Source organism: Sceloporus occidentalis, unplaced genomic scaffold (genome assembly GCF_023333645.1).
Source record: "Sceloporus occidentalis isolate IW3139 unplaced genomic scaffold, rSceOcc1.0.p SCAF_123, whole genome shotgun sequence".
Taxonomy (NCBI): Eukaryota; Metazoa; Chordata; class Lepidosauria; order Squamata; family Phrynosomatidae; genus Sceloporus; species Sceloporus occidentalis.
In genome coordinates, this window is record NW_028317103.1 from 1,066,100 (window position 1) to 1,078,249 (window position 12,150).

The following is a 12,150-nucleotide window of genomic DNA, read 5'->3' on the forward strand; positions in this document are numbered from 1 at the left end:
CCCTCTGGAGCACTCAGAACTCAAGGATCAGATGTACCTTATTACCTGAGTTGAGCCCTAATCATGACATCCAGCTGCGCCTTGTTTCCCGGATTGAATCCTGGCTACTTCATCCAGCTCTGCCCTTCAGTCAGGGCATTTGTATTGATGCTGTGGCTTTGTACCTGTACCTGTACCAGGTTATCTGCTTTGTGTCCTTATCAAGTGGACTCCCTGCTTTTGTGTCCTTATCAAGTGGACTCTGTGCCCTTTCAAGTAGGCTCCTTGCCAAAAGACTTATTTATTTATCCTTCCATACGTCCGGTGTCTTGCTAACAGACTGTATAACCGTTATTTGCGTGTCCTGTCATAATACATACAATACATTGCATTACCTAGATTTCTGCTTGTGGTGTCTTTGTATAATCATGCATCGTGGGTTACAGACCGAACCCTAAGTATCCCCTGCACATGGGCTCCTACCTGACCTGATTACCCGAGTCCTGACAGGGCCAGCCTTTTCCCATATGTCCTGTGAATTAAAGCAGTTCCAAAATATATGCAACACTGTCTCATCTTGGGTACACTGATCTCTGGGGCACTTAGCGGTGGCACCAAGATCTCTCCTGTGCTGAAATTGCCTAGTTGGCAGACATTCGTTCACTACCTGCCATGCAAGATCTCTCTGAGAGTTGGCGAGACTCTATGAAAGAGTACTGTGCCACTTGTTCAGTTGGTTCCTTTGATAATATAGCAGCAATCCATTTCTTTGGATTCGATCAAATATCCGGGCTAAAATCTTGGAGGTGATAAGATTGTCTTTTTAGACAAAAACAATACATACTGCTTTGGCGGATTTAAAAGCACAGGAGAGTTAAGAGACAGCGAGTAAAATTTATATTTCCTAACAATATGACCAGCCCCGTTGAGTAAAAGAGAAGCAAAGGTACATTATATATAAAATATGTTTCACATTAGGGATCCCCCTACCACCATTCATGTTTTGTTTGCATGCTTTCTCTCTTTTAAGTTTCTCACTTCTGGAGTTCCAGAAAAACATAAAACACGCATAAGTTTCTTTGCGTACAAGTCAGAAGGGGGAAATACCGCTCCTAAATTCATCGTTATTGGTAAGACTATTGCCTTCATGATTAAAATTCTCCCTTCCATTGTCAGCTTTCGGGTTTGCCGTAATTCTATTTTGCGGTTTAATTTTTCTAAAACAATATCCCATGATCTCTTGCCATTATTTGTGTAATCAAAAAACACTCCCAGAATTTTAATACTGTCACCTTGGGTCTCGACAGCAGGTGTCTGACTGGCATCCCAATCACCAATAGTAAAACAGTCACATTTGTTAAGATTCAGCTTAAAACCAGAGGCACATGTAAAATACTCAGTTGTTCTAATAGCTCTTTTCATGTAGCCCAGAGCCTTCACCTGTACCCCTGCCCCCTGCATCCGTGATGGGGACGCCATTGGGTTCAATGGCACAGACAAAAAGAAAGGGTGAAAGCGGACATCCAAGCTTCACCCCAGATTGAAGAGAGTTAAAAAGTAATTGATTAAAATTTTGCTAAAACACAACTTATATAAAACATTTAGATGCTGAATAAAATCATCTGGGAATGAAATTTTCTGTAACGCTATAAAGAGATATTTATGAGATACACAAAAGCTTTTTTAAAATCAAGAGATAAAATGGCCAGTTTTTGTTTACGGTCTTTCTGATAACAGATCAGATCACGTATTACATTTAGGTGTTCCCAAATAGCACGTCCTGGGATACCACAGATCTGATCTGGGTGAATAACCTTATCTATGACAGCTTTTGTTCTGCTAGCTAAAATTTTATAGTCTGCGTTCAGTAGGGTCATAGGCCTCCAGTTATCTAATTTTGATCTATCACCCTTCTTAAAATCTAGAGTAATGATGCCACATCTCCAGGAAGAGGGTAACTCCTGGGCATTAAAAGCTTCTATAAAAATATTAAAAAGATCATCCTTTAAAAGTTCCCAAAAACATGTATAAAATTTGATCCTGGAGACTTTCAAGCAGAAAAGCTTTTAATTGCATCATGCCATTCGGTTAATGACAGCTTTCTGCGTAAACCTGTTTGATAATCAGATCCTAAAACATAAGTTATGGCCCCCGGAGTATCTTTTTAAAAGGAACGATCTATATCGATCATTAAAAAGGTTTCGGTAAAATTCTTGTGACACTTTTAAAATGCCCGCAATGGAGGACTGGCCTTCCATCTCTTTAGGTCTCTCTTTTGAGATATTTGTTTAAAAAAGAAGAGAGTGCACTTCTCCCTTCTTCCAAGGGCTTTACCTGGGCATTAAAAATAATTTGTTTACCTTTAACCCCTTCAATCCCAGGGGGTTTTGGTACCTCATCAATTTTGCAATTTTTGCGGTATGTCCGTTCAGCGATTATCTTCCTTTCCTGCGAATAATGTACCCATGTAAATTATATATTATTTTTCAAGGAGAGATAGAGCTTTCTTTTGATACCATAGTTAGATGATTAGGTGAAAATTTAGGATGAGAAATGTAGTAAAAACTATTAGAAAATTAGAAAAAAAACCCTATTTTATTTATATATTTTCCCTCTGAATCCTCACAAAATTAAGTAAAGTGATGGAAAATCTCCTCCAAGTTTATCAATTCAGGTGTCCTGATTTGAGAAATATCTAATTTATATAGAATTTCCATACTCTCCCAGCACTTATAGGGAACATACTATAAGGTGTACAGTATTCGTATTTTTACATTAGGTATGATGGGATTGCAACTCTTATTTTAAACAATTTGTTTTTGTAAAAGAGAATAAAAATCTTTAAAATAAATAAAAATATGTATGTGGGGTATGACAGTAATCAGAAGATGTTGCGGAACACAACTTGGGTCATTGTTTAGCTGTGGCCCCTACAGTATAGAAAGAAATGGAAGCTATATTGCAAAAATTTGATTTTTTTTAAATCTTTTTTTCACTAATATTTATTATGTGTTATATTCTCATGAACAAAATGATTTATAATTTGTGTAGGTTCATCAAATGTGGAAAAGGAGAATTTTACAAACATATGGTAAAAATGAAAAAAACTATTTTGGTCCTTACTTTTAAAAAAAACCCCAGAAGGGTAAATATATCTATCAGTGAACATACACAATCTTATAAAGATCTTATAAAGATCTTATAAAGAAGAATTTAAACATACAAATACATAATTCAATGTGTTTATAGTACAAGGTTTGGCGGACAGTGAACAATTTCTCAGTAAGAACCCAGAAAGCAGAGGCACCATTAAGACTCTTACTGAGAATCTTTATTATTTTTTTGTAAAAAACTACAAAAATACAGAATTAAGAAAATATGTATTAGAAATTTATCTGCACACATTCTCAAAATACAAATTCATACAAAACAGTAACAGGCATACAATATGACTATTTAATCATGAGCTTATAGGAAAAAGCCGCATAGCTAATATTTCACTGTCAGGAAAATAGTACATAAACCAAAACATGAATCAGTGAAAGCATATACTAATGATTTTACAACAATAACTGTCTACTTACAGACTTATCTTTCTAAGGTCAGTATGGAAGAAAAGGGGGGAATGACCTGGAGCACCAAGTTAACATAAACATGCTACAATAACTAAGTTCACCACTAGATGGTAGTGTAAGGCATCAACCAAATATAATACTAAATACAATCATACATATAGATATCAGAAGTTATGGAATTTGTAAAATAAAACAGTTATAGTTAAAAGCGTAAGAATGTAAAAAAGTATTGCAGAGTATGCGGTGGTACCTTTTTTTTTGGACTAACATAATATTTAAAAGACAAGCTTTTGAGCATTATCCTCCCTTTATCAGGTCCGAAGCAATACTGATCAACATGATAGAGGTTAGAACTTAAAACAAGTGATGGTATCAGAGAAGAGTGGGGGGGGGGGGGTGAGTGGGATGTCATACATAATAGGTCTGGAGGTGAGAAATGCAGAAAGGTAGAGAGATAACCAAGGGATAGAACAAATAAACCTAGAGAAAACCAATAACCACAGTAAAACATCAAAGATAATAACAGCAATTAGACACACATTGGACGTTTAGATGACGTTCAAATGAAGTTCTAGTAGTGTGTAAGGAAACCAGAATCCACATTAAGCCCCTCTTTTATGGTGTTATCATTTTCATCTCAAATGTTTTTCTTTCCTGAGAGTCTCTGAAATTTCCTTTGCGTACTTTAATTTTTAGGTTTTGGATGGAGTGATTATTCTGTGTCCTAACCCAGGTGCAATATTTTTCTTCCTCATGGTTTTTGATTAAGCTTCGGTGCAGGTTCATTCTAATGAATGAACCTGCATCGAAGCTCCATCAAAAACCATTATGTTATTATTATGTTAGTCCAATAAAAAAGGTATCACCGCATACTCTGCAATACTCTGGTTTTTGACATTGTGTCTACTGGACTAATATGGCTTCACCCATATATATATATATATATATATATATATATATATATATATATATATATATACATACATACTGTGGTAAAGTGTATGGGAGAGTGGTTGATGGGATATATATCTCACCTGGTTTCCTCAGCCAGGCACGGTAGCAAACCCAGGAGCCCTCAGGTGAGGGAGGAAGCCTTAAAAGAGAGGGTTAGGTTTGAAGGGGAGAGGAGAAACTGAGTGAAGGAGCAGCTACAGCCAGCGCTGCAGCCCATCAGGTATGAAGCTTTACCTATGGAAAATCTGTTACTTTGCTTTGTGCCAGACCTTAGGCTTGTAGAGAGGTATCCGGATGTTTAGTTAGAGCCGGACAGGCTTAGAGTTTGTTTTGTTTACAAGGTGCTTTACATTTGAAACCTGTGTGAATACTGTCATTGCTGCCCCATTCGTGAGCTGTTCCCTACAATACCCATACCTCCTTCCCCAACATTTTAGTTGTCTAAACCCATTTACCCTTGTTGGGGACCCGGCTTTAGACAGGGCCAGGGTACATCATTTCCATCTGGTAAGGTAGTGAAGCTGAACCTAACTTGCCCATGATCTGAACTGCCTGCAAAAACTAGATACTGTTCAGCAGCAGAGTGAGACAGTGAGACAGTGCCTCATGGAAAAAGGAGTACTTGGGAGGCATGTATATTGTATAAGTGTAATTTGTGCACTCAGTACTCTTTAGAAAATTGGGTTTGTATGTAGCCCAAGAAGTTTTGGGTCACTTGGTTAGTATTAATAGCAAGTTATTGTGGTACTGTTCTCAGTCTCAATCATTTTTTTCATACACATTGTGTATTATCTTAATCTGCAGTTATATTAAAAAGAATGAATCCTCATGGCACTAACTCAAAAATGTCAAAATTACTACGTATTAGACTTGTACATTTGAATTTGTATCAATTTTGTAAGTTCATACGAATGTCCAGAAACAAGGAATGAAACAAACAAAAACAAACAAAGGAGGAAGCTTTGAATTTTGTTGTTTTTTTCTCTCATACTCTTTCACACACTCTTCCAGTCTCTCCAAACCTTCTCCGACTACCGTGTCTCCTCTTCTTGTTGTTCGCTTCTTGTTCAGCTCCGCTTCTTGGTTTTCTCTGCCTCTTGTTATTCCCTGGCTCTCCTCTGCTCTCGCCCATCCTCTGCCTTATACTGTTTGTATACTTCCGAAAGAGGAGAAGAACAAGGAGAGGAGCTGCAGAGACAAAAAAGCAGAGACACAGAGACAGTTGTTGGATAAAGTTTGTAGACACTGGGAGAAAATGTGAATGAGAGCAAGATGTTGTGGTAAATACCAAGTATGTATATTTGTAATTAATATGTGCTTGATTAAGTTTATGTGTGTATATATGTATGTATGATAGCTGCAATCCACTTAGGGGGGAAGTAACAAAGAAGATATCACACCTGCATACTATTTAGGGAAGGAAGGAAATGCATCACCTGGAGATAGGCATGGGAAACATAAGTCAATAAAATCACACGGTGGGGTATTGGGAACACAGGACGGGGACGTCATTTACACATCAATAGAGAAATCCCTTAAAAAGACATAGTAGAAACACACACAGAAAGACTAGATTGGTGAGTCTCACCCTTGGCACATCACCCACACATCATACACACTTAGCAGCAGATATTAGATAGATGGGATGTTTGTGATTGGTATGAATGATTGTCATCTGTATATCACTGTAACTCTGGTTTTGTCTTTTGCTGTAACATTAATCTGGGCATATTCTAATTAAAGATCTCTCTCTGGTAAGAATCTTGGGTTGGCTGTTTTATTGTAATATCAGGTAGAAAACCTTAGTAGAACTAGACATATATATTATTTGGAAAAGGGGATACGGTTATATGTTAGTTCTTGGAGGAGGTAACAAGGGTATTACATTTATGATTAATACACAACGCAGAACGGATTATTCTCCACGCGTATCAATTGGTGGTATTGGTTTGATTGAGAAGTATATACAATACAAGATAGTGTGAATGAGTGGGTTTCAACATTTTCATTTCTGAATCGAAAAAGCCCTTCCAAATTTTGTCTGAACAGAATGGGCAGGAAACTAAATGAAATAATTTTTGCTCTATGTCTATAGTAAATTTTAACAATTAATTTTTTATTGCAACTTGTGTTTATATAATGGTCTCTTGTTCTTACAATCATTTTATTTTAGGATGAGAGGTTTCCCAAAGGTACTGGACTGGACTCAGGGACTCGCATCCAGTCTGTTCTTTGTTTACCAATTGTTACAGCAATTGGAGATCTGATTGCTATACTGGAACTTCATCGACACTGGGGAAAGGAAGCCTTCCGTCTTGGTCACCTGCAGGTTAGCTCCCATTTAAGTCATAGCGAAAAATACTTATGCATAAAAGAAGTGCAACATCATTGTGCTTGTCCTATAATCCATAATTTAATAAATCAAATATAAGTGGATGATTATAAATCTGAAAATGATTTTGGCAATGTTTATAGAGTCTCTTTTGTTCATATATCCATGCATAACAACTGTGGAAAATATATTAATCTTTCTAATTTTCATTTATAGTGCATTAACTTGATTTTGGTAGTGCATGGCATACCTATAAATTGTGATTAAATAAATTACCATATTTGCTGGATTAGAACACGTCTTATATTCAAAATCGTCTTATAATCAGACCTCAAATAGAGGTCTGACTACAAGACTAAGATCCAGACCGCCTGCAGTGCTGCAGGGGACCCGGATCCTCCTCTCTGGCAGCTGGTGGATGTCTGCACGATGTGCGCAGACAACCTCCACTGCTGTCGGTGCTTCTATGACTAAGCGCCGGCGTGACTTGACCTTCCGGTGCTCAGTCATAGAAGCCCCAGCGGAAGTGTTGGCAGCAGCGGAGGTTGTCTGCGCACATTGCACAGACGTCCACCGGCTGCAAGAGAAGAGGATCCCCTGCAGTGGTGCAAGAGTCTCTGGCAGCCGGTGAATGTCTGTGTGTTGCACGCAGACAACGTTCGCCGCTACCCTACTAACATCTATGATGGAGCACTGGTGTGATGTGGCCTTTCCAGTGCTCAGTCATAGAAGCCCCGACAGAAGTCCGGGGTAGCTGCGGGTGTTGCGCTCAGATGTTCACCGGCTGCCCCCACGTGACACCAGGGAGTCTGGAGCACGGGGACGAGTCTAAGGATGCTTTTGTAAGTCGGGGGGCCTATAGGGATACACGGCATATCGGGGGGCAGAGTGGCATATCAGGGAGGCAGAGTGGCATATAGAGGGTATAAGGCATATCTTGGGGCGGAGTAGCAAGCCATGGGGCAGATGTGCATAACTGGGGGACATGTTGGCAAATAAAAGGAAATATTTTCTCCATCATAGTTTTTATTAACTTTTTTTTCTTAAAGGGTAGTCCTTTTTTTTTTTTCTAAATTAATATTAAAATTTTGGGGGGCCGTCTTATAATCGAGCAACTACAGTAATATCTGTGTGTGCGCATGCCTAATGCAGAAAAAAAAAGTGTGAAAACTATGAAATATAGAATCTGACTGCATATAAGATACATTAGGCCCATCTAGTCTCCCCATTTTTCCCATCAGTTGATAGGAGGCATGGCTGCCACTCACTAGTTTTAGGATAGTTAGAACTGTTTTAGTCAGCTGTTTTGTTAACATGCTGTATTGTATCTCTGCTTATATAAATAAACCAAAACCTGTTAATGTAATAATCAGTATAATATGTGTGCTGGATACAAGTAGCAAGCAGTGATAAACATTACAATCCCTTCAAGTATGTTTCCCGTCTCCGTCCTTTCATCCAAGCTATAACTATTGAGATTCATTAGTGTTTCCTGATATTTTTCTACTAGCCACCTAGTATGTCAATATCTATCTAGAATTGAGGTCTTCAGAGCTGTACAGACAACTCTTTTCAGAATTTGACATGCTGATACTGGAGCTTTTATAGCAGTCACTACAAGATCCAATCAGTGACATATTCTTCTCTAGGCCAAATATATATATATATATATATATATATATATATATATATATATATATATATATACACCATATTCCGGCGTATAAGACGACCCCCAACTTTTGCAGTTAAAATATAGAGTTTGGGCTATACTTGCCGTATAAGACTACCCCTCTACCCAGTATACAACAACCAGCCAATCACGGCAAGCGCTGTACCTTACCGGTGGTTGGCTGGTTCCCTAACATACGTACACAACAGCTTACAAACACACATATACACATACACTGCCCATACACAGACATATACATATATACACTGCCCTTACACACACACACATATATATATATATATATATACACATATATATATATATATATATATATATATATATACACATACTAACATACGCCTGTCCATACATACACATTTATACACTGCCCTCACCACACACCCCTGACTTTACACACACACACACACACACACACATATTTATATATATATATATACACACACGGTATATATATATACACACACACCAGCTTACAAACACACACCTGACCATACACATACACTGACCATCTCACACCAACATATAGACACATACACTTACACCCCTTTCTCCCCATCTCTTACCTTTCTCATCTTCTATCTTCCATCCAGTTGTGGGAGCGTGAGGTCTGTCATTTCAGACCTCTGCTTTACTGCTCCCTCATCAATACGCGCCAGCAATTGATGCTGAGTGCCGGGACATGACATCATCCCTGCGCTCGGCATCAATAGCTGGCGCATACTGATGAGGGAGCACAGAAGCCGAGGTCTGAAGTGCCAGACCTCGAGCTCCCTGATGTTGGGCTAGTTAGAGGGAGGTCGCGATCTCCCCAACCAGCCCTGCTCATCGGGCGCCCGCTGATCAGGGCTAGTTGGGGAGATCACGATCTTGCACCTACCTTGGCGTGGCCATGAAGACCGGCCCATGGGAGGCGGCTTCTCCGCTTGCCCCTCCCCTAGAGATACGTGATTCTCCAGTACGGCTTGGTAAGTATACCCGGCATATAAGACGACCCACGACTTTTGAGAAGATTTTTTCGGGTTAAAAAGTTGTCTTATATGCCGGAATATACGGTGTGTATATATATACTCACTGGCCACTTTATTAGGTACACCTTGCTAATACCAGGTTGGACCCACTTTTGCCTTCAGAACTGCCTTCATTCTTCATTGCTTACTTTCTTCAAGGTGCTGGAAACATTCTTCAGAGATTTTGGTCCACATAGACATGATGGTATCATGCTGTTGCTGCAGATTTGTCAGCTGCACATCCATGATGCGAATCTCCCCTTCCACCACATCCCAAAGATGCTCTATTGGATTGGTGGAAGCCATTGGAGTACAGTGAACTCGTTGTCATGTTCAAGAAACCAGTTTGAGATGATGTGAGCTTTGTGATATGGTGCATTATCCTGCTGGATGTAGCCATCAGAAGATGGGTACACTGTGGTCATAAAGGGATGGACATGGTCAGCAACAATACTCAGATAGGCTATCACTTTAAAAGATGCTCAATTGGTACTAAGGGGCCCAAAGTGTGGCAAGGCAAGATGGATCCATGCTTTCATGTTGTTTACGCCAAGGTCTGACCCTGTCATCTGAATGTTGTAGCTGGAATTGAGACTTGTCAGACCAGGCAACGTTCTTCCATTGTCCAATTTTGGTGAGCCTGTGTGAATTGTAGCCTCAGTTATCTTTTCTTAGCTGACAAGAGTGGCACCCGGTGTAGTCTTCTGCTGCTGTAGCCCATCTGCTTCAAGGTTCCACGTGTTGTGTGTTCATAGATGGTATTCTACATACCTTGGTTGTAACGAGTGGTTATTTAAGTTAATGTTGGCTTTATGTCATCTCGACCCAGTCTGCCCATTCTCCTCTGACCTCTGACATCAATAAGGCATTTTCGTCCACACAACTGCCACTTACTGTATATTCTCTCTTGTTCGGACCATTCTCTGTAAACCCTAGAGATGGTTGTGCGTGAGAATCCCAGTAGATCAGCAGTTTCTCAAATACTCACACCAGCCTGTCCGACACCAACAACCACCCCACGTTCAAAGTCACTTAAATCCCATTCTGATGCTCAGTTTGAACTTCAGCAAGTTGTCTTGACCACGTCTACATGCTTAAATGTATTGAGTTGCTGCCATGTAATTGGCTGATTAGCTATTTGTGTTAAGCAATTGAACAGGTGTACCTAATGAAGTGGCCAGTAATATATGAATGCCAAACCCTGTAGCATGAGCACCATAAACATCACACTTAAGGATCTTAAGCACAGTCCTCTAGGGCAATAAGCCTCAGGAACACAAACTTGTAGCAAACAGTGATTTAGTTTCAATTGCTCAAATGAAACACTCCAAAACAATATCATAAAATAAACAAACCTAGTTATACTATGCCGGCCCAGACTGACTAGCTAAACACCCACTAACTAGACCTCCCAGCAGTTAAGCCAGGCTTTGGAAAACATCTGCCAGACAACACACACAGGTCCAGGCAAGTATTGCCACACTTGGCTCAGGGATAATCTTCTTCAGGGCCTCTCCTTGCCCTGGGAGCACAGGGGAACTTTCTCTTCCCACAACAGTCACTCTAATTGTCAGGCTCCAGGGAGTTTTAATGCCTGGCACCTAAGCCTGATGCAGGATCCTGCAGACCTCTAGTCTCTTGGAAAAGTTGGCATGGATTTTCTACTGGAAGGGGGAGTGGAGCATTGGCCCATTCTGCTCTCCAGTTGCTCCACCCCAGGGAACCATATGCATGACTTGTACAGCACCTGTGCCCAAATGCCAAACAAATCATCTCCCTGGGGTTTACAGCATAACATAACATTCACAGGTAACGTGAATAACACTGATAATCTTGCTATCATGGTGTCAGGATTGTGGCCTACCAGCAATGTTTGCCTCATGGTTTCTGTTAGGCCACACCCACTTCCCTTTATAGCCTCTGAACCCAGCTAACCCTTCCTCTTCCTGCAGGTTGTGGCTATAATTGCTGAGCTGATTCAGTTGCTCATTGCCCTTTCGTGGTATCACATGCGATCAGCAGACTTCTGTGCATTGATGTATTGATTCCTGTGCATGACCCGGCCTGGCTGACGTTCCTGGTTCCTGTAAAATGACTACTGCCTGTTCCTGACTACGAGTACCTCTCCATTCTTGCTCTTGGCGTGGATGACTACCTGGTCCAGTTCCTGATCTTGTCTCGTCTTACGTTTATGCTTTTGGATTCTGATTTACTTGCCTTATATTTATTTAGTATTCCTATCTCTGTTCTGGTTCTTGGTACCCTGACACATGGCAGCTGTCAGTGGGTGGGTTATATTAGGTAGCAAGTAAGCATTTAATCCTCAATGTTGATGTTTTAGAAGCAAGAAAAACAGGCAAGCGTAAGGATTTGAGCGACTTTGACAAGGGCTAAATTGACATGGCTTGATCAGATCATCTCCCAAACAGCAGCTCTTGTAGAACTTATCATCAGTTTTTTCTTTTATATATACAAAGAAGTTCCAAATGTCGAAAATGGGCTTCAGAGATATTTGTAGGGGATCTTCAGGCGGAGCTCGCATAAACTGCAAAAACTGCTGAACAGTTGTGTAAAAGTTTACATATGTGTAGTGTTCAGGGCTGGCCTTAG

The 12,150-nt window shown here is 40.0% G+C and overlaps 1 protein-coding gene across 1 annotated transcript in view; it reads left to right on the plus strand.

The window, feature by feature from the left end:
- Window positions 1–12,150, plus strand: part of LOC149282087 (cAMP and cAMP-inhibited cGMP 3',5'-cyclic phosphodiesterase 10A-like) — a 314,224-nt gene that overhangs the window by 157,561 nt on the left and 144,513 nt on the right. The window contains exon 9 of the mRNA XM_089498623.1: window positions 6,682–6,837. Within this exon, the coding sequence (XP_089354749.1) occupies window positions 6,682–6,837 (156 nt within the window). The remainder of the gene's footprint in view (window positions 1–6,681; window positions 6,838–12,150) is intronic.